The 23,755-nt window shown below is 36.2% G+C and overlaps 1 protein-coding gene across 14 annotated transcripts in view; it reads right to left on the bottom strand.

Moving 5' to 3' along the window:
• Positions 1–1,595: 1,595 nt before the first annotated feature.
• Positions 1,596–23,755, bottom strand: part of hycc1 (hyccin PI4KA lipid kinase complex subunit 1) — a 62,308-nt gene continuing 40,148 nt past the window's right edge. For 5 of the 14 annotated variants that reach the window (XR_225184.5, XR_012394510.1, XR_012394509.1 and 2 more), the window contains exons 5-12: positions 23,188–23,268; positions 21,630–21,745; positions 20,053–20,148; positions 15,427–15,543; positions 13,492–13,579; positions 12,028–12,187; positions 8,246–8,534; positions 1,596–3,114 (exon numbers count right to left, since the gene is read on the bottom strand). Coding sequence is in view for 9 of the 14 variants with exons in the window: in NM_205630.1 (NP_991193.1) it covers positions 2,549–3,114; positions 12,028–12,187; positions 13,492–13,579; positions 15,427–15,543; positions 20,053–20,148; positions 21,630–21,745; positions 23,188–23,268 (1,224 nt within the window). In the remaining 5 variants the exon portion in view is untranslated. The remainder of the gene's footprint in view (positions 3,115–8,245; positions 8,535–12,027; positions 12,188–13,491; positions 13,580–15,426; positions 15,544–20,052; positions 20,149–21,629; positions 21,746–23,187; positions 23,269–23,755) is intronic. The other 9 variants (NM_205630.1, XM_068215058.2, XM_005173738.6 and 6 more) reach the window with 2 other exon arrangements.

Here is a 23,755-nt window from a genome sequence, read left to right as displayed (position 1 = left end):
TCTATTTTCATGACCTAATGTTTCATGCAAACTCTACATATGCAGGGTAAAAGAAAAACAATGCATGTTCAAATTTATTACAGCTTATCATAAACACGCAACAATCTATTTAGCGTAAATTTGTATTTATAGCTATGTAAGATTGATTTAGACAATGCTTACACCCCACTAATAATGTGAGAGTATGTGATTGGCCGAGGACAGAAAAGAAGTCAAAACAACTAACTTATATTCAAGTACAGTTGAAGTCAGAATTATTCGCCCCCCTTTGATTCTTTTTTAAAATATTTCCCAAATAATGTTTAACAGAGCAAGGAAATTTTCGCAGTATGTCTGATAATATTTTTTCTTCTGGAGAAAGTCTTATTTGATTTATTTAGAATAAAAGCAGTTTTTAAATTAAAAAAAAAAATTTAGGGACAAAATTATTAGCAAATTTTTTCTGATAGTCTACAGAACAAATCACTGTTATACAATAACTTGCCTAATTACCCTAACCTGCCTAGTTACCCTAATTAACCCTTTAAATGTCACTTTAAGCTGTATAGAAGTGTCTTAAGAATATCTAGTCTAATATTATTTACTGTCATCATGACAAAGATAAAATAAATCTGTTATTAGAGATGAGTTATTAAAACTATTATGATTAGAAATGTGCTGAAAGAAATCTGCTCTCCATTAAACAGAAATTGGGGAAAAAATAAACAGGGGGGCTCATAATTCAGACATCAACTGTATATAGATATCGGTTCTCCATGACGTTTCCAAAACTTTGTGCGTTTTTCTGATTTCCAAAACTTTTCCAGGCCTAAAAAATGCCATGTGAAAAATTCCACGACTTTTCCAGGTTTTCCATGACCATATGAACCCTGTAGGAGGTGATTTTGGATACAACCGATTCGCCTTCCTTCCTTCAGATTGACCACTGACAAAAATGCATGCATTGTAATAACAATTGAATTGTGTTATAAAATTACCTGAGACAACATGCCACTGAGACCCTTCTGAACCAATTCTGTTGGAATCTTCAAATTCTCATCTCAAAATATGCCTTTCTTGTCTGCGCCAATGGCCTAGTGGTTAGTGCGTCGACATATAGCACCCAGGTACGAGCGGTGACATGAGTTCGATTTCCAGCTCGGGGTCCTTTGCCAAGCCTTGCTGCTTCTGTTAATCTCCACTGTCCTGTCAATAAAGGTGAAAACACCTAAAAAATAATTATATAAAATATAATTATTATAAATAAAAATAACATTTTTATTTTATTTTTTTATTTTTATTTTATTTTATTTATTTATAAAAAATGTAAAAAAAAAATTATAAAATTTTTTATAAAATTTAAATAAAAAAAATTTAAATAAAATTTTTATTTTATTTTATTTATTTATAAAAATTAAAAAAAATTATAAAATTTTTATAATATTATAAAAATATTATATATATAAATAAACAAATAACTATTTGTTATTGACGACGATTCTATCATTAAATCCCATGACAATTTAGAGAGCGAATAAATGGTGTATTTTAATTAAAAACTACTAAGTAAAACATGTAGTGTTTGTTTCTCACTCTATAAAAATCTAGAGGCCTGCTGAAATAGAAATCTTTATTCTTCAGAGACTGTAACCATGTTATTTTGTGATAAAAGGCAAAAAAAAAAAAGACTTTAGTACAATAATATTTACAACTCACAACAAAATATTCACATTCCCAAAATAATCTGAATACAAAGATAACCACTGCTATTGATGATCCACTTCAAAGTAAAAACACAAACCATTACGGCCAGGGAGAATTCTTTGATCATCCTAAAAAATAATTACAATAAAACCAGACAAATATTGGTGCAAAAGCAGTGATGCACCAATAACAGATGCCATAATTAGTCCAAGAAAAAAAAAAAAAGATCACATAGATTCATCGTTCATATCAAGACAGATTTCTGGCTTATGATCACACTGTTTTCTGGGTCTCTGCTGTAGTGCTTTGCGTTATAAGCATGACATCAGTGTGACACACGAGCAGCTCAACACCCGCTTCACGTGTCAAACATCTCTTATGGCCTTCAAAATCAGCAGTGATTTAAAACACAACCGTATTGCTTTAGAAATACCGCATCAGAAATGACATTAACGAAGACGTAGGTATTAGTTTCCAGCAGATTTTCCGCTCAGGCTTTCAATACAGTCCAAATTCCCATGGAAACAGTGTGAAATAATCATGGCTTCGGTTCAAGCCCAGTGCATGCTGGGAAACAGAGAGGAGAACACACGTAAAAATCTCACACACACACACACACACACACACACACACAAATCATAACACTGTTTAGTCTGCATGTAAACGTCCGCTCCCAAACAGACACAGCATTAAAAAATACACAACACCGCCTGTAAACTTCATGAGCAAACTGGGAGACGTCCTTAAAAACACGTACTTCAAAAAAATACACGACTTTGGTCATTAAACACGACTTAGGGAAACAAACAGACGTCCTGTAAGGTGCTGCAGTTGTGTGCCACAAGATGGCGGCCAGTTTTTAAGTTCACAGGTCAGAGGTCACATGGATACTGATGGTAGGAGAACGCTGCCGATGCTGGTGGGCGGGGCTTATGTGATCCAGATAAGCCACACCCTCATCTTGTTCAGCGACGTGATTGGACGTTGGACTTGACGCACGACTGGACGGCTGGTTTCCGGAGAAGACGTTGCTGACCTGCTCGAAGGAGCGAGAGAAGACGGCGCTAGCGGTGCGCGACAGGCTAAGCGAGCCGCTCTTAGGCACTGATTGGCTGGCCGTCAGCGTCAGCCGTTTGAGTGACAGCAGCTCTAGGTTTTCACTCATGGCGCGGACGGCTGCTTGTTTGCGGGTTAGCTGGTCCATGCCGGTGGCCGCGTCCTTCTCTTTATCCTTCTCCTTGCTGGATCGTCCAGTCAGGCGGCGCAGACCTTTCCCCGCCAGCTTTCCAGCTCCGGCTGCGGCTCCTCCAGCGCTGCTGCTGATCACGATGGTCGGAGGGCTGCTCTGAGCGCCGGACGCCTGCGTACAGATGCCCTCATCAACCTCCGCGATCTCCGTCAGCTCATCCGGGGAACCCAAATCCACTGCATCTGCAGGAGAGAGAAGAGCGCACATTTATTCTAAGATCTGAGAGGTAAAACTACTCCTCTTAGACTAGTGTTTCTCAACCATGAACCTGGCGGACCGCAATAGTATACTTCCATACCATATAGTACGATTAAAACAGTATGCGAGCCGAGTAGTATGTGGAAATTCATATTATTGGGAAAAACAGAATGCAAACCAAGTAGTATGTGGAAATTCATAGTATTCAAAAAACAGTATGCGAACAGAGTTGTATGTCGAAATTTATAATATGCAAAATACAGTATGCGAAACGTGTAGTATGTCAAAATTCATAGTATTCGGAAAAACAGTATGCGAACCAAGTTGTAAGTCGAAATTCATAGTATTCGAAAAAAGTATGTGAAACGAGTGGTATGTCGAAATTCATAGTATTCGAAAAACAGTATGCGAACAAAGTAGTATGTTGAAATTCATAGTATTCGAAAAACAGTATGCGAACCGAGAAGTGTCGAAATATTTATAGTATTCGAAAAACAGTATGCGAACCGAGTTGTATGTCGAAATTTATAATATGCAAAATACAGTATGCGAAACGTGTAGTATGTCAAAATTCATAGTATTCGGAAAAACAGTATGCGAACCAAGTTGTATATTGAAATTCATAGTCTTCGAAAAAAGTATGTGAAACGAGTGGTATGTCGAAATTCATAGTATTCGAAAAACAGTATGTGAACACATTAGTATGTTGAAATTCATAGTATTTGAAAAACTATGCGAACCGAAAAGTTGAAATTTATAGTATTCGAAAAACAGTATGCGAACCGAGATGTCGAAATTCATAGTATTTGAAAAACCGTATACGAACAGAGTAGTATGTTGAAATTCATAGAATTCAAAAAACAGTATGTGAACTGAGAAGTATATCGAAATTCATAGTGTTCGAAAAACAGTATGCAAACCGAGATGTCAAAATTCAGTCTTCGAAAAACAGTATGCGAACCGAGAAGTATGTCGAAATTCATAGTGTTCGAAAAACAGTATGCTAACAAGTAGTATGTGGAAATTTATAGTATTCGTAAAACAGTATGCGAGCAGAGTAGTATGTCGAAATTCATAGTGTTCGTAAAACAGTATGTGAACCAAGTAGTAGGTGGAAATTTATATTATTCAAAAAACAGTATGCGAACAGAGTGGTATGTCGAAATTAATAGTTTTCTAAAAACAGTATGCTAACCGAGATGTCGAAATTTATAGTTTTCGAAAAACTATTCAAAGTATTTGAAAAAAAAAAAAAAAGTATGCGAGAAGTACCCAGATGATCTACTACTTCCGGCAAGATTCTGAATTGTGCATTAAATGGACGCTTTGAAATCCCATGATGTAACATAAAAGAATTTCTAAATGTGAGTAAAGAGACGCAATCAAGATAAAGGTCAAGGTCATGATCAAGGTCACGTGATCATGACAAATGGCGGATGTAGTACGACTGAATTATAATCATACTACTTACTTTCATTCTATAAAGAACACACTTTTCTAATGGTCGTGTAGTCAATTCAAATTCAATTGTATTACCTACTTATTTCGGTAGGTAGGCGATTTCGGACGTAGCCTTTAACCCAGATGTTCTAAGATGCTGCGTCTGAACTCGCCTATTACTCGAGTATGTACTACACAACCATTAGAAAAGTATGCTCTATATCAAGGCTGCCCGAACTCAGCCCTGCAGAGTTTAGCTCCAACCTGCTTCAACACACCTGCCAGGAAGTTTCTAGTGCACCTACTGAAGTAAGAGGCTGGTCAGCTGGTTCAGGTGCGTCTAATTGGGGTTGGAGCTAAACTCGGCTCTCCAGGACCATTTGTCATTACTATAATGTGACCTACCCGTGTCAGATGCGCCACTTCATTCCCAATTATGAATTCTCTGACATTGCATCATGGGATAGCGTAGCATCCATCAGATGTGCACATCAGAACCTCGCCAGAAGTAGCATGTCTGTTTTTCCATTTCTATGAATTCGGTCATGCTACTCGGCTCACATACTGTTTTTATCGTATTATATAGTATGGAAGTATGTGATTTTGGACGCAGCCCATTCCTCCTTATCCCAGGTGTTCTCAGTTTGCACATTTTGTATGGCTGTGTTCGAAATCACCTACTACTCGAGTGTGTACTACAATTGAATTATTGCAGCACAATTTTTCATTGACAGCATTGATATCGCAATGTGCGAATCTGCAATAGTGTCAAACTGTGATTATAATTACTATAATTACAACGGAACTAAATGATCTTTGTGATCATCACACATTACACAGGGTTGGTTAACATCTATACTTTTTTCAGAAAATGCCAATAGCAATTTGATGCACAAGTCCTACGTTAAACCAACAGATGAGAAACACCAGACCTAGAGAAGTCAGAGAGAGAGTTTTAGGGAAATGAAGCAGGAGTTTCAGCACAAGGAACAAAGCACAAGCTCAAACTACAGGAGAAAGTTCTGACTGACAGGAAGTTCAGATGGAGTCCGACAAAATAAAAGTCCTTCAGTACAGATGCGGAATATACGCCACAATACTAGATTAGAGTGTCAAACGTACATCTAATGACATGATTCAAACAATACAATCAAATAAATACTGCACAATTAAATATATAGTGTTTATATTTTATCTGAGATGCAACAGAAGAGCTAGAATATGTGCGACATGATGTGCTAATATTGAATTATATTTTAAAATCAGTGTTTTCTGTTTTCTGCTCACTTCCTAAATTACAAAGTTAAGCATCCAAGTGTGTTTCATTCCTGAATGAATCAAGTTTCAAACAAATCATTTGAGTCAATGATTCATTCATAATGACTATATGAATCAATTAGCTGTTTTGAACGAATCAATAAGCTGTTGTGAACGAATCAATTAGCTGTTGTGAATGAATCAATTGAATTGATGGATCGATGAATCACTCATTAAGACACAAACTAGTCGCCACCTGCCCCACCACCTGTTTTAGTGTCATATTTATTAATTTATGCATGTATTTATGTATAGATGACAGACAGAAACCAGCACAAAATAATTAAAATATTGTCTTACTACAGCAAAAAATACTCTCATAACTTAAATAATTTGAGTTTGACACTCCTTTACTAGTGTTTGAGCATGAATATTTTAAGAGCAAATTCTTCAATTCAGCATCTTATAGCTTGTGATCAATGATTTGCACTAACAGTTACATGATGTTCAGATCAGACGCATCACTTCCTGTCAGTCAGCGATCACTCCTCAGGTTGTTTCCCTCTGCAGCCCAGTGGATAAAAGTGTCGGCAAAAGCAGGATTCAGAAACAGATTCTCTTTAATCAGAACGTGAGGCGGATTGAAACAGCACAGGTCATTTCCATCACTGTTAGCGGAGAGATCAGGAGGTTTGACGGGATGAAAAACAGTCAAGGGAGAAACGCAGGAATGATGAGAAAACAGGAAATATGAGACGAGTTGCGAACGCGACAGAAATAGACGCAAGAGTGTTAGAAGATGAGATCAGGGTCATTCACAGTGCTGAGGAGAAGATTTCAGCATCCGGAGAGGAAAATTACAGGCTCAACTCGAGCTCTGTTCACAGCATTACTGATTTAATGTCAGTCACAACACACACATAAAAAGAGTTTGATTTGTCCCCATATATATATATATATAAATAAATAAAAGAATAATAAATAAATGTATATAATATATATATGCTGGGCAAAGATTAAAGATTTATGACAATATTGCAAACATATATTGCATGCAAAATACGTTTGTTTTGTGTTTAAAAATAATAATAATATTAATAATAATAATAATAATAATATAGAAACAATGCTGAATTTTTTTACAAAGATATTTTAATTAATATAATTTGTGTTGTTTTCATTTACAATTTATATCTAAAAACAAATAAACATTTTCCGCAAATATATGCATGCATGTGTATATTTACATATACATAATAAATATACACAGTAAACAAACATATTTTAGTCAAAGCATTCTTGATGCGATTAATTAATTAATTCTTGCCCATCACAATGTGTGTGTGTTTGTATGATATATATATATATATATATATATATGCATTTTTAAAGAATTGTCACATTTTTATATTCATTTTAGTATATTATTTATATAAAATTATATATTTTTCATATATTCATATGATAATTTGCATAAAAATGATAATAAATATTTTCCCAAACAATTATGCATGTATAAAATACACAATTTCATGAAAAGTATGCAAAAAAGCCATGTTTATTTATAATAATTAATGTAATAACTATATTTATAATGAACTAATGTGTGATTTATCGATATAAAAAATACAAAAAAATTTAATATATCATAAAATAGTACACCAAAGTGGAGGTGCAGATACTGGAGGGAAAAAGTATACATGAATAACAAAATACATAAAGAAATAAAAATATATAAATAAATGCAGTTAACATTCTAAATTATTTTGTATTATTATAACCAAATCCAATTTAAATCAAACCAAAGCGACAAAATAAAACAAACGTAAATAAAAATACATAAATGAAAAGTTGTTAACATTACAAAACTTTATTATTTACTATAAACAAACCCAATTTAAATGATTTAAATGTGTACCATAAGGACAAAATAAAGCTTATATATATATAAATTAAATGCATAAATAAAAGCAGTTTATTTAAATTGATATGTATTTTTATCTATTTTATTTTGTCCTTTAGGTATAATTTAAATCAATTAAATTGTTTACTATAACCAAATACAATTTAAATGATTTAAATACAACCGAGGGACAAATTAAAGCATATATAAATAAATAAAAATACAAAGCAATTTAACAAAATAATCAAACAAAAACTAATAAAAAATACATAAATAAAAGCAGTTGATATTATAAACTAAATCTACTATAACCAAATCTAATTTAAATGGGGACAAAACCTGTGTTAATGGACATTAACACACCAGTGATGCTGTCAACAGAGTTTCACCATTGAGCCAGTCAGAGGAAAAGCCAAACCTCAAGTTAACAGAGGCTTGTTGATACTTAAAGGCGTTTGCTTTGCATGTCATGAAAAATTAATGAGCTCTTCCAGAAGCTCCGCCCACACAAGTACCTCTGGGCCGAGGGAGAGGGGAGGGGTGTGCGGGGCGAGGGGCGTGGCTTCTAGAACTGAACCCGCCCCGCGGAGGGCGTCCCGTCCTCTAGGTGCCTCCGCACGGATTTCTGCCTCTTGACCTCCTGACCTCTAGGGTCGAGCCCCACCTCTGAGCCCTCGCCCTCCGTACGGCCTCGCAGAGCCTCTCCGTTGGCCAGTCGCTCGCCGCCAACCCCCGTTACGCTAATTTCGGGGATGGGGCCCGTCGGGAGGGTGTCAGGGGAGTCTACACTGTCCTCCTGAGACTCTGAGACACACATAAACATGGACACATGCATGATAGTGATGTGAGACACACAATAAAACAAAAACCACAAACATAAACCGCTCAAATCATAAGGTGAAGATGGACACAGATGAATGAAATGACTAATAATTTGATGATATACTAGAATAATGATGCAAATATTTCATATTAGTTGCAATGTGCATTTTCGGGGGAATGTAACGACATGTAACGAAAAATGTGCTTCAACTAATGTCAAATATTATTATTATATATTATTAAATTATACATAGGCTGAATGTATTTTTTTTCTTATCTAATATAAGAGCACCATCAGTTTACACATTTAACACCCTTTTAGACTAAATATATTTATTAAAAAATAACATTGTTATTATTGTTATTATTATTAATAATAAAAATGTATTTTCTTTATAATTATTTTATTATTAGCAACAATATTGAATATATAATTAAAACACAATTATAATTATTATATACAAATTAATAATTCTATTAACAATTTATTAGGTTTATTATATATATATATATATATATATATATATATATATATATATATATATATATATATATATATATAGATAGGGGTTGGGCGATATCGACCAATTTGGCATCGGTGAATTAGTTATTTATGAATAAATCATTCATTCATAACGAATTAATTTTTGTAGCCTACCGTTTCAACTAGCTGACCAGCATTGTGGCTGACTGAGAGCCAGTTTCTTTCTTATTTAATTATTTCATAGACTTTTAATTTGAAATTACAAAGTACAGAGTTGTATGGGGTTGAAACTTTTATTATGAAAACCATACAGAGTAACCAGGAAGAAAAGGCATCTCATGGCAGGTGAAGCAGAGTTTGTTTCCCTGCTTAAGTTATATTCATCTGGATTCAAGAAGCATAACAAGATGCTATAAGAAGTTCCTCTTTTTGTGATAAGCAGCCAATGAAGTAAGTTCACTTATATTATATGTGTTGTTTGTGAATTTGTTGTTATGTAGCAGAAAACATGTTTGTAACAGTGCATGTACAAAACTCAAGCTGTTAAAAGTTTACTTTACTCTGTTTCAAGGATTTACGAAGATAATGTATATATTTATGTTTTTTGTTTTCTGTTTTACTTTGTGTGTATTCAGTTTTCACGGCATTTCGAGTTGGTTGGTCATATTCATGGTGAACCAGTCAATAAAGCGCCAGTCATCAGAGAATCCTTTGTGCTCGTGAAATTACTGGGGGGAGCTACCCGCATATTCGTTGTTTTACCCATAACTAAATCATAAATAAATAAAAATAAGTTACACACAAATGACCACCTGTCAATCACTTTTTCTGCGGGACTCTGGCATGAATAGAGTGATCTGTGTCGTTATAATGGCGTCGACAAACTTGGTAAAAAAGATGCACAACCAACAGCAACCAACCAACAGTATCTGAGTTTACACTAAAATTACTGCGTACAAGTGTGAAAGTGAAGTGAATATCACATTTAACAACTATAGTGAGACCCCATCTAGCGGGACATCCTTGATAATGTGTCCAACATGCACTGCTCTCTGGGGTTTTGTGCACAAAGCACCCCATACTGACTGCCTGCATCAGACGTGCGCATATACTGCACATGCCATGTGTGTATATGAGTCTGTGTGTGTGCGCTTGGAGATCTGATCAGAAACTCTAGGTAAAACAGTGTGGACGTGGATCGTTTTTGTTCTAAAATCCAATTTTAAAATTAAGACTGAGTGTGTGTTTTTTATAAGCGAATTGCTGCTGCGATGGCGGCGGGGCGGAGGATCGCAATGTCATCATCTATGGACTCAACCCTAATATATATATATATATATATATATATATATATATATATATATATATATATATATATAAACTAATTAAATCATTAGTATAAAATATAATTATTCTGCATATAACATTATGAAATTCTACAAATAATAATGAATTAATTTAAAATAATAATTTAGTTTCGGCGCCTGTAGCCTGGTGGTACTGCGCACTGACATTTAGCACCAACGTGCTCACGGCAACCCGAGTTCGATTCCCGGCTCGAGGTCCTTTGCCGATCCTTCCCCTCTCTCTGCTCCCAATAATTTCCTGTCTGAATTCTCTACTATAATGTCATAATAAAGGTGAAAAACTCCTAAAAAATTATTATAAAAAAAGAATAATAAAATAATAACAATAATAATAATTTAGTAATTACTATTGCTAATTAAATTTATTTACCATAATGACAATTTATTCTAAGCATAACAATGAGTTATATACAACAACAATAACAATATATACAATTATATAAACAATTATATTGATATTACACAGCATTTTTCTTATTATAAACCATGCCTTATTTAAAACCATTGTAGAACAACAAATGAGCAACAATGAGAACTAAAATTAACTGTAACTTATACCATATATAGATTAAATATAAGTTATTATTACTCCTGTAGATTAAATATATTTTATCACACATAAGCAAGAATTAATACTATATTGAAATTATAGAATATAAAATGGATTTTTTTTATATTAGTGCTTCAAGTTATTTATAGAAGTCATTATAAACTACTAAATTATTAATATTCTTATTATGCTAACGATAAGACTACTTGTATATACTCAAATTTAAATTGGCGTCACATGATGAAACATAAAAACACTCAAGAGTAAAACAGTCATGGCCTAATTTCATAAGAAATGAGCCACAAGACTCGAGGCATCGCTTCTGTCGGATGCAGAAATGGTTCAGTTTGTCATCTGATGCACAAAAGTGTTAATTCAGGGTTAGTTATTCAGCGTTTGAGCAACGCCTCAGCAAAGCCCACTAATGACCGCGTTTGCTTGCAAAAACCCCTTCATTACATGTGAACGCTGGAGCTGTAATTACTGAGACCGTGTGTGTGTGTGTGTGTGTGTGTGTGTGTGTGTGTGTGTGTGTGTGTGTGTGTGTGTTCAGCTCACATCAGACCACACAGCTGGAGAAGAGTCGTATTAGTGTTAATATGTGTGGACCCTTTTCACAAGAGTACTATGATGTGTTTAACAGTCATCAGCATCTTAAATACTTGGATGTTTTTAATATTTAGTTTTAAAAAAAAACATATGAACAATTATATATGTATTTATGTATGCATTATATCGTCTTCGAATCAAGTTTCTAAAATGAATTACCGCTTTTGTTTGTAATGCAGCATGTATGAATGTGGGACAGTAAATTTGATGTTACTCTCTCCTCTGGCTGCCGTTATCAGTCTCACATGTTTGCTTTCCTGTTTCTGAAGGTCTTGATAAAACCATCATGGAGTTTTTCTTTTATTATTTCATCAAATAAAATTGCATAAAAAGTATTGGTTTTTCGCTCTTAATCACTGCGCTCTAAGTTTACCAACTAAGACAACTTTTGTTATTGAGCAATCCGGAAATGTGAAAAGGGTCCATTACTTTCAGCATTTGAGCTGTTTTTGGGAAAGGTCTCACCGTGGCGTTTCCAGCGATGTCCTCTGATGGACAGGCTGGTGACGGCGTTTCTGGAGATGCGAGAGGCGGTGGGTGTGATCTCCACCTGGATGGAGCGAGTTCCCTCTTTATTGGACTTCAGAGAGGCGCCGTGAAGAGACGATTTGATGGCGTTTCCCACCTGAGAAACATTTAGATTAATCATTTTATACAGTAAATATAACCGTTATGTAGCTTCTGAGTTAAGTGCATAAAAATGCATGGATGCAATTGATTAGACAACCAAAAAATGTAGTATTATTGTGAAAACAATGAGAAAATAATTGATGTACTATATATATATATATATATATATATATATATATATATATATATATATATATATATATATATATATATATATATATATATATATATATACATATATATACATATATACATATATATATATATATACATATATACATATATATATATATACATACATATATATATATATATATATATATATATACATACATATATATATATATATATACATATATATATATACATATATATATATATATATACATATATATATATATATACACATATATATATATATATATATATATACATATATATATATATATATATATATATATATATATATATATATATATATATATATATATATACACAGTTGAAGTCAGAATTATTAGCCCCCCTGAATTATTCGCCCCCGTCTAATTTTTTCCCCAATTTCTGTTTAACGAAGAGAAGATTTTTTTTTCAACACATTACTAATCATAATAGTTTTAATAACTGATATTTCATTTCATATTTCACTTTAATAAATACATTTCTAAACCAGACTACTTAACTGTGCTTAATCCAGCAAATAATTAAAGATTTTATTTTGGCAAAGACTGAAAATCAAATCACATTTTCGGCTAAAATAAATATCAACTCAGCAGCACGGCGGCTTAGTGGTTAGCATTGACGCCTCATAGTAAGAAGGTCGCTAGTTCGAGTCACGGCTGGGAAAGTTGGCATTTCTGTGTGGAGTTTGCATGTACTCCCCGTGTTGCTGTGGGTTTCCTCAGGGTGCTCCGGTTTCCCCCACAGTCCAAAGACATGCGGAACAGGTGAATTGAATAAACTAAATTGGTTGTAGTGTCTGTGCATGAGTGTGTGTGGGTGTTTCCCAGTACTGGGTTGCAGCTGGAAGGGCATCCGCTGCATAAAACATATGCTGGATGAGTTGGCGGTTCATTCCGCTGTGGTGACCCCTAAGGAATAAAGGGATCAAGTCTTCTCAATGGAAGTAATTCCTGCTCTGTGTGCGTTATTGTGCTGTAGTAAGTGGTTGTGTTTCTGTGACAATGCCTCAGTTGGCCTTTCTAACGGGATCAGTGAATGAATTTGAGAAATGTTGGTAATCTGCAGAGCTTTAGCTGGATTTCTGTAATCTGTGGTCAAGCGTGAGGATGTGAAACGCACCAGCAGGGCCTCGGGGAAAAGCTCCAGCTGCGCTCGATACAGAACATCATCCAGAGCCTTCGAGCCCAGATCCACCTCACCGTTACACCTGCGCACACACATAGAGACAAACATACACGCATGCACAAACACACAGACAAAGAGAGAGAGATAAACAAACAATAAATGAAGACACAGTGAACCCAAAAATGTTACTGTTTACTGTCCCTCGTTTAGTTCTAAAGCCCTATGGTGTCACTTCATCACTGGAATACCAAGAGAGATTATAATTCATTTATTTAATAAGCCAAATGGAAATGATTTTTGGGTAGAAGCCAATAACATTTTATGTAATATTTGATTATTTTTCACATAAGAAAAATAACAATCAAGGTTACAAAGTTGTAACTAAATGACTGAGAGTGATAAAAATAAATAAATAAATGCTTAAAACATAAAATAACTCAATCATTACAGAAAAAATATCAGGTGATACAATAGTGAAATATGCTTCAGCATTTCAAACAAGAAATGCTGCAAAATCATTCAAAAAGGGTGGAGTGCCAAGATGTGAGGCCACGCCCCATTTAGACAAAACTATGAATGATGACATGGGCGGAGAGTGTTGAGAAGTGAGGCCACACCCTTTAAGACAAAAATATGAATAATGATGACATGGATGGAGAGTGTTGAAAAGACCACACCCCTTTAAACAAAAATATGAATAATAATGACATGGATGGAGAGTGTTGAAAAGACCACACCCCTTTAAACAAAAATATGAATAATAATGACATGGATGGAGAGTGTTGAAAAGACCACACCCCTTTAAACAAAAATATGAATAATAATGACATGGATGGAGAGTGATGAAAAGGCCACACCCCTTTTAGAAAAAAATATGAAAAATGATGACATGGATGGAGAGTGTTGAAAAGGCCACACCCCTTTTAGACAAAAAATTGAATAATGATGACATGGGCGGAGAGTGTTAAAAAATAAGGCCACACCCTTTTAGACAGAAATATGAATAATAATGACAGGAACAGAGTGTTGAAAAGGCCACATCCTTTTTAGGTAAAATTTGAATAATGATAACATGGGTGGAAAGTATCAAGATGTAAGGCCACACCCCTTTTAGGCAAAAAAATTAAAAATACGACACGGGCAAAGAGTGTTGTAGTGACGCCACACCTCTTTTCTTTAAAAAAATGATTAATCATATCATGTGGGGAGAGTGTCAAGACAAGACTAAAATATGAATGATGACAAAGAGGAGAGCGTCAAGATGTGAAGCCACACCCATTTATTCATATTGTAGTTTAGTCTAATGGGCGTGGCCTCACATCTTGACCTCTCCTCCATGCCATCATCCATATTTTTGTCTCGTTTAATGGGGCATTGCCTCACATTTGGTCACAGCCCATGTCATCAACAGACAAGAAAAAAATATGAATAATGATGACACGGGTGGAGAGTTTTCAGAAGCGAGACCACACCCCTTTTAGACAAGGTCACTTAAGTAGGTCACTCTCCTTTTGGCAAATAAATGAATAATAATAACATGTGCAGAGAGTTGAGAAGGCCACACCCCTTTTTGCAAATTAATTAATGATTACATCAACAGAAAGTGTTGAGAAGGCTACACCCCTTTTTGCAAATAAATTAATAATGATGACATGCGCAGAGTGTTTAAAAATATGGCCACGCCCCTTTTGAAAAGTAAAGAAATAATGAAGACATGGGTGGAGAGTGTCGAGGAACCAGACCACACCATATCAGACATAAATATATGAATAATAATGACATAGACGAAAAGTGTCCAGAAGTCAGACCCCGCCCCATCAGACATTTGTATGAATATTAATGACATGGGCAGGAAGCTTTAGACAAAATGTCACGCCCACAATAATCATTAATTGCTGCTATTAAAAATATTCTTTGAAGTCGACTCACAGTGCGAAGTGAATCCCCGTGATGAGCTGCACCAGGAACTCAGAGGTGACCATGAGCCGCGAGCTGATGCCTTTATACCGCCGCACCTGTTGTCTCGGGTACCCGCAGATAGAGACTCTGGAAAAACAAGAAAATATCAGAGAAAATGTGAACCTTCCCATGAAAAAAATCAAGTTTTCACCACAATAGTGAAACCCTTTCTAAGTATTTAGTGTAGACATGTATCCTGCAGTGCTGTAAAACACTCAAAAATGTCTGTCAATGTTTTCAAACAATTATATTTGATTTACCTAAGTTACACAAAGTGCCAATTTCACATCCGTCACATCCATAACAAAGCGATGTCACAACAATAACCAAGCATTTTCCTCATGAATGCAGAAATATAAAATAAAATCAAATCAATCCTGTTTGTTTTATAGTGAGCAACTCCTAATCTTTTAATTCATTCATTCATTCCTTCATTCATTTGAATGGAATGAACCGCCAACTATTCCACCATATGTTTTATCCAGTGGCTGCCCTTCCAGCTGCATCCCAGTACTGGGAAACACCCATACACTCTCACATTCACACACACTCACACACTACGGTCAATTTAGTTCATCAGTTCCCCTACAGTGCCTGTGGGGCTGGAAGGGCATCCGCTGCGTAAAAACTGGCTGGATAAGTTGGCGGTTCATTCCGCTGTGGCGACCCTGGATTAATAAAGGGACTAAGCCGACAAGAAAATGAATGAATGAATGAACACTAGGAACTACTGTACTTTTCTTGGCATTTAAGTAAAACAAAATGAGTATTGCAATAAATTGTTCTATTTTTTTCTCCTTCACTTCTCACTGTTCCTATTGCCTAAGCATAGAATAACAAAAAAAAAAACCTGTGTCAAGCCATTAGAACCGAACCGAACCGAAAACAGTGTTAAAAAAACGAGGTATGTATTAAACCGTAGGCTAACTGTATTGTTGCATCCCTAAGGGAAAGCCACACCAACATGTGGAGAACATGCAAACTCCACAGAGAAACTCCAACTGACCCAGCCCGGACTCGAACCAGCAAGTAAGGCGACAGTGCTAACCACTTAGCCACCGAGTGCTGTTGCTCTCCAGATATCAGTATCGGTCAAGGAAACAGCCACAATGTTCAACCAGCAGCTAAGGAAACACGACCTTTGCCCTCTCAGCTCCAAACGTCAGCTAACCGGTTCAATAATCAGTCACGTGACCCTCATTCACTGGATCGCTGTGGGAAAGGACCAATCACAGCAGTGAGTGTGTTCAGGTGCAGGTCTATAAGAGGATCAGGGTGAACGGAGCCAGAGAGGATCATGGGTGGATTTAAGATGAAGAGACGCATTATCCACACCAACACCTGCCCTGACGAGAGCTGATCTGAGCAGTGTGCGGGACAGTGACTATACTGACTGAAATGCATGCCAGGGAGGCACGGTGGATCAGTGGTTAGCACTGTCATCTCACAGCAAGAAGATCGCTGGTTTGAGTCCCGACTGAGTCAGTTGGCATTTCTGTGTGGAGTTTGCATGTTCTGCCACTGTTGGTGTGGGTTTCCTCCAGGTGCTCCGGTTTCCTCCACAGTCCAAACACATGCGCTATAGGGGAATTGATGAACTGAATTGGCCGTTGTTACACATTTTCTTTCAATAATTAAATAATATAAAAATAATATGAATAAATAAATATCTTAAGTAGTGAGGTTGTTTTTGTGTGTGTATTGTGTGTGGTTCTCTACTCTCCGCCTCCGTCTCCGTATAGGTTTCATCATTGCCGCACAGGTGCGGTGAATCAGGTGCCAGCCAGCACGTGGAGGCCGGCTTGTTTGTGGAGACAATTTAAACCGGACTGTAGTGATGGGTCGTTCATGAACGATTCGTTCATTTTGAACGAATCTTCAATATGACCCGGGAACTAAGGCTGCGTTCGAAACCGCCTACTACTCAGTAGGTACTGCATTTGAATTTAAACATACTACTCGGCCGTTAGAAAAGTATGCTGCATACAGTATGAATGTGAAAAGTATGAATGGAATTCGGACGTACTACATCCGCCATTTTGTCATGGTCATGTGACCTAACTGCGTCAGTTGCGTCGCCTCACTTCCATTCATGAATTCTCTCACGGGGCATCATGGGATAGCGCAGCATGCATGGGATGCACACTCCAGAATCTCGCTGGAAGTAGTAAGTCATCCGGGTACTTCTGGCATACTGATTTTCGAATTCTATGAATTCGGACATACTACTCGGCTCGAATACTGATTTTGGCGTACTATATAGTATGGAAGTATGCGGTTTCAGACGCAGCCTAAGAGTCCTCTCAGGGAGTGATTCGTTCATCCGCGCGTGCGCACATTTGTGCAGGTAGTATCGGTAATTTCAAGTCTTCATCACATTGGCAGAAGCCAATCATATGCTTTTAGAGCCGGAAAAAGAATTAATCCGCTCACCTCTCGAGTCCTCAATCGGGTCTGAGTCACTCGTTCATCACAAGCCAGTCATATGCATTTAGAGCCGGAAAAAGAATTGAACCCTTCATCTTTCGAGTCCTTGGGTTTGAGTCATTCTGTCACGTCATGAACAAACGAACATGGCTCCTATCGGCTTAGACTGTGCATTGGTTAAGATTATATGTGAACGAAGCCCTGACATTTGAAGACATGAAGAGGTGAGCTGAGCAAAGAGACAACAATGCCTTCATAGACAAAAGAGCAGGTAAACATTGAATTATTATTTTCTCCTTCTTATATTCTATTTATGACTTATTTGTCGTGTGATCAACCGTTTGGGCTAGTTGTAGATGTGTTTAGAAGCAATTCGTAACATTTTAATAATATTTTGGCAAATTGAACCAAATGAATGAAATGACTCGAAAAAAGATTCAAAGACTCAAAGATCCGAGTCAGTAAAATGATCCGAACTTCCCACCACTACCGGACTGGAACGTCGTTCCGAGAGTCTCCTCTCTCCTGACTTGTGTTGTTTGTTTTGTGTAGTAGAAACTGTGATGTAAGTGATTGTTATTTTATTTCTTTAATTTCATGTGCAGGTAAGAGGGTCAGCAACTTAGTGAGCTGTTGAGTTTTGTTTGTTATTTCGGCATTTACCTCCGCAAGCTTTTTATTTGTCTCCTTTTTGAAATTTAAACGTCAAATAAATTTGACTTTACGTTATTTCCTGGGTCATTCATCTTTGTTGTTGTTTTTACTTTTAAACGTGAGATGAGACTCCGGGCTAATCATTATTTAAAAGAAGGTCTAATTATTTGAATTTAATATTATTTATTGTTACGGGTCTGGCTTGCTGTGTGGAGCCAAGCAAGATTAGAGTTCGTAACAGCCGTAGTGTACGAGTCTGTGTACGTGTTTTTGTGACATATCAGGACACAAATCTGTATAATGACATAGGTATGACATAGGTATTACAAAAAGAAGGTGAAATATGCGGACATTGGTGACGTCCTCGTTTCTCAAAATGCTTATAAATCCTACAGAGTGAGTTTAATCAGAGAGTAAAGCTGCACACAATCTCCTGTGATGGTTGGGTTTTGGGGTGGGGTGAGGGAAATACAATATATGGTTTCGACAGTAAAAAAATGAATGGAAGTCTATGTAATGTCCCCACTTTTCACAAAAACTGTGTGTGTGTTTGTGTATGAATGGGTGTGTATGGGTGTTTCCCAGTACTGGGTTGCGGCTGGAAGGGCATCCGCTGTGTAAAACATTTTTGCTGGAATAGTTGGCGGTTCATTCTGTTGTGGCACCCCCTGATATTCACAAATTAAGCCGAAGGAAAATGAATGAATGAATGACTGAATGAATAAACGCATGCCTTGTATTTACTGTTAATGTTGACTTCCATCAAAAAGAAATGACTTTAACATTTTATTGAAATATTTCTTAAAGGTTTAAAGCATTCGCATAATCTGATTTACATAAAATAAAAGTTTACAAAACTGCAACATATAGATTTAAATAAATATGCAATGCATATTTGCAAATGCAAAACACTTATTATTCATTCATTCATTCATTTTCTTGTCGGCTTAGTCCATTTATTAATCCGTGGTCGCCACGGCGGAATGAACCACCAACTTATCCAGCAAGTTTTTACACAGCTGATGCCCTTCCAGCCGCTACCCATCTCTGGGAAAACTTATTATTCATTTACAAACCAATTTTCCAATGGATGCAGTTAAAAAATCAATGTTCATTCACTTTGGGAACCGACACATAACACACTAACTTATTTTTAATCAGCTAAATTGAGGTTGGCTGATGCTGATAGTATCAAAATACCAAATATCAGCCAAATCCCTGCCCTGGACGATATTTCAGTCCAAGTGTGTAGGTTTGGTTTGAAAGTTGGCAGGAACACAACGCAAGCAGGAAGGAGAAGCCAAGGATGAAACATTTTCTAACACAATCAAGCAATTAAAGCACCGACTCTGATGATCCTGATCATACTGGAAATGGTGGAGACGCTCCCATTTCCAACATGCTCATGTGTTGTTCTCTCACAGCCCTCTTGAATCAGTGATAAATGTTTAGTTTTGGCTCTACAACCTGACAGAATGTGCTGATGTTGATTTTAAGGAGTAAAAGGGGTCAAACCTGGAGCTGAGCTGACAGAGAGACTGCAGAGACGAACCGCTCATGTAGCTCAGAGACGCATTATAACACAACAGCAGAAATGTCAGCACCTCGAACCTGCAACACACACACACACACACACACACACACACACACACACACACACACACACACACACACACACACACACACACACACACACACACACACACACACACACACACACACACACACACATTAACCCACAAACATACAAACATTTATAGACACACACACATACATACAAAGAGGTACAAACATGCACACACACAAACACAGCCACAAACACACACATAAACATACAGTACAAACATATACAGACACACAAACAAACAGACACAAATATGTGCACACACAAAAATGTACAAACCGACGCACATACAAAACAAACACACAAATGCGCACACGCAAACACACATTAACGTGCAGGCACGCAGCAAAATACAAACCCATGCACATACAAAACACAGACAAATGCACACGCACACAAATGCACATGCACACAAACATGCACACACACACACAAATGCACACGCACACAAACAAACACAAAAACATGCACATAAACAAACACAAGCCCACACAGACAAAAAACAAACAAACGCGCGAACATGCACATGCACAAGCAAACACAAGAGCACACACACACAAACACATGCATGCACATACACACACACACACACACAAAACCAAACACACAAGCGCACACAAAAAGCAAATGCACGCACACAAACATAAACACACAAGCACACACATACATGCACATACACACAAGCACACACACACACACACAAAAAACAAATGAAAGAACACACAATTGTAAACACGCACAAACACACAACCACATGCAGGCACATAGACACACACACACACACACACACACACACACACAAAACCAAACACATACAAACGCACAAACACACACAAAAGCCAAAAGCACGCACACAAACATAAACATGTACAAACACACAAGCACATACAAACATGCACAAACACACACAAAAAAAAACAAACACACACACACAAATAAACAAAAAACGAACATAAGCACGCACACAAACATGCACAAACACACAACCGCATGCAGGCACATACACGCAAACAAACACACACACACACACACAAAACAAATGCAAGCACAAACACACACGCACACACAAACAAACATGCACAAACACACACACACACAAAGAAATGCACGCATGCGCACACACAAACAAACACACATGAAAAAACAAACACATGCACAAGCACACACACACCCACACAAACATTCGCACCCATTCATGCACAAACACACACATACATACATGTACAAAAAAACAAATGCATGCACAAACACACATAAACACACACACACACACACACACACACACACACACACACACACACACGGGCATCAAAATCACAATCAAATTAAAAGCAGAAAGCTCTTCAACTGAGTCTGAGACACATAATGAAATGCCCTGTACCCCAGCACTCATTTGCTGATTAAATATGGATGGGTTAAAATAAAAGCATGCGGCGCAGGATCAATATTTGATGGGGTTTTTCCGCACCTGTTCTGTGCTGTGAAGGTCTCGCGCTGCAGGTGGGGGCCGCTGTAAACCACTCGACTCAAGCCGTGATTGGCTAAGGCTCCTTCCGTCAAGGCCAGGGAGCCAATGGAAGACGGCTGGAGGCGGGACAGAGAGAGAGTGAGAGAGGTGAATTTATCCTAAATGTTGATTGTTAAATGTTCTGTGTATTCTATTTTATTTTTGTTATTTTTATGTTATTTATTTATTTTATTATTTTTTACTAATATGATTTACCGTGTTCACTATGTTTTTTTTCATGTATGTTCTTTTTAATGTAAACTTTATAAATTTGTAAAATCTGTCATGCCAATAAAGCAATTATTTAATTTAATTTAATTTAATTTAATATAATATAATATAATATAATATAATATAATATAATATAATATAATTTAATACAATATAATTTAATATAATATAATATAAAATAATATAATATAATATAATATAATATAATATAATATAATATAATATAATATAATTTAATATAATATAATATAATTTAATTTAAAATATTATAACATAATATAATATAATATAATATAATATAATATAATATAATATAATATAATATAATATAATATAATTGAATTTAATTTAATTTAATTTAGAGGTGAAAAGCTGCAGACAGACACTGGACACACATGCTACCTCCCAATTTGCATACCATCCATCCTAAATAGTATTCTAAAATAGAATTAGTATGTCCTAAATCGTAGTATGTTGAAAAAGAGTATGCAAAAGCTTCCCGGATTCTCTGCTATTTCCATTAAAAATACAAAGTGTAGAAGCGTCTATACTCTAACAGTTAATATTGCCCACAATACATTGCGCATTGGAGGTTAATAGAACTGCAAACTCGGGTAAAAAGTGTAAATAAACTACAAACATGGTAGTTTTGCGAGACCAACCATCAAGTAGAGAGGTTTTGGCATAGTTGTTTGAATGACTATTAATTCATATCTAGCCAACAGGAAAAAAAATTAAACCATGTTTTTAGTGTTGTAGTTCATCTGCAACAACAATGTGAACTTCTATAAAGACGTGTTTGGATTTTAACTTCAGAATGGATAATAATCCAAGAACCTGAGGAGATTTCTCTGCATTTCTGTCAAGCTGGAGTCTCTCTTTGATCCCCCGGGCTCTGCAATGGTTGGGGAAATTCCAAATTGAACCAAAACATATGATTACGATTGGCTTAAGATTGGCAATGAAAATTTGGGATATGCGTCAAACCAGCATAACTTGGGAATAAATAAAAAAAGAATCGCGAATGGCAGATTATCCAATAAGGAAGGTAAGTAAATACGGACGAAATGTGGATGATGTGTTGAGATGATTGACAGGGGACATAACTAAACATCATACCAGTTCACTAATGAGGAAGTCGTTTATCCCAAAGCTTGCATAATCTCCTGTTGCACACTGAAATGTGTGTGATTTTTCTTTACACAAAAAAGTACATCCTTTTAGAGCGCAGTACAAGTATGCGAATTGGGATTCAACAGATTCACATCAGGGCGTTCGATGGACTCACCTCATGGTAAACTGATGGCTTCGATAAGGAAGGGATGGTGAACGACAACACTTTACTCTGGCCGTCTTTATCGACGATTTCCTAAGAGACAGAGAGTGAGAAAGATTATAAACATGACTGTCTAGACTCATTTGCATACATATAAAATACATGTAATTTAAACAATTTATTGACAGGTTGGGTCAAGGATAAATAAATACATTTTAAATAATTAAAAAAAACTATAAGCAAAAAATAAATACATATTTTAATGAATATAAAGCAGTGGTCCTCAACCACCAGGCTGCAATCCCGGTCTGTGGATCAATTGGTATCAGGCCGCACAAGAAATAATGAATTATTTCCGCTCTATTTATTATCCGAGTCAGAGCGATCTTTTATTTTGAAAAATCTTTTATTTTGAAAAATGAGCATATTCTCTTGGTTACTTGCGTCCAATTATAACCCACAAGAAGCAAATCGAGTAAGAAACAGACGTTTTTGGAAAGTTTCTCTGCTAGACTCAGTGAAGGACTCACAAACTGAATGGATCCGCAACCCATTTGTCAACAAATCAGGTGAATCTATC

The sequence above is a fragment of the Danio rerio genome, chromosome 19 (assembly GCF_049306965.1).
Source record: "Danio rerio strain Tuebingen ecotype United States chromosome 19, GRCz12tu, whole genome shotgun sequence".
Taxonomy (NCBI): domain Eukaryota; kingdom Metazoa; phylum Chordata; class Actinopteri; order Cypriniformes; family Danionidae; genus Danio; species Danio rerio.
The sequence above is the reverse complement of the archived record's forward strand: the minus strand, read 5'-3'. Positions and strand labels throughout refer to the sequence as shown.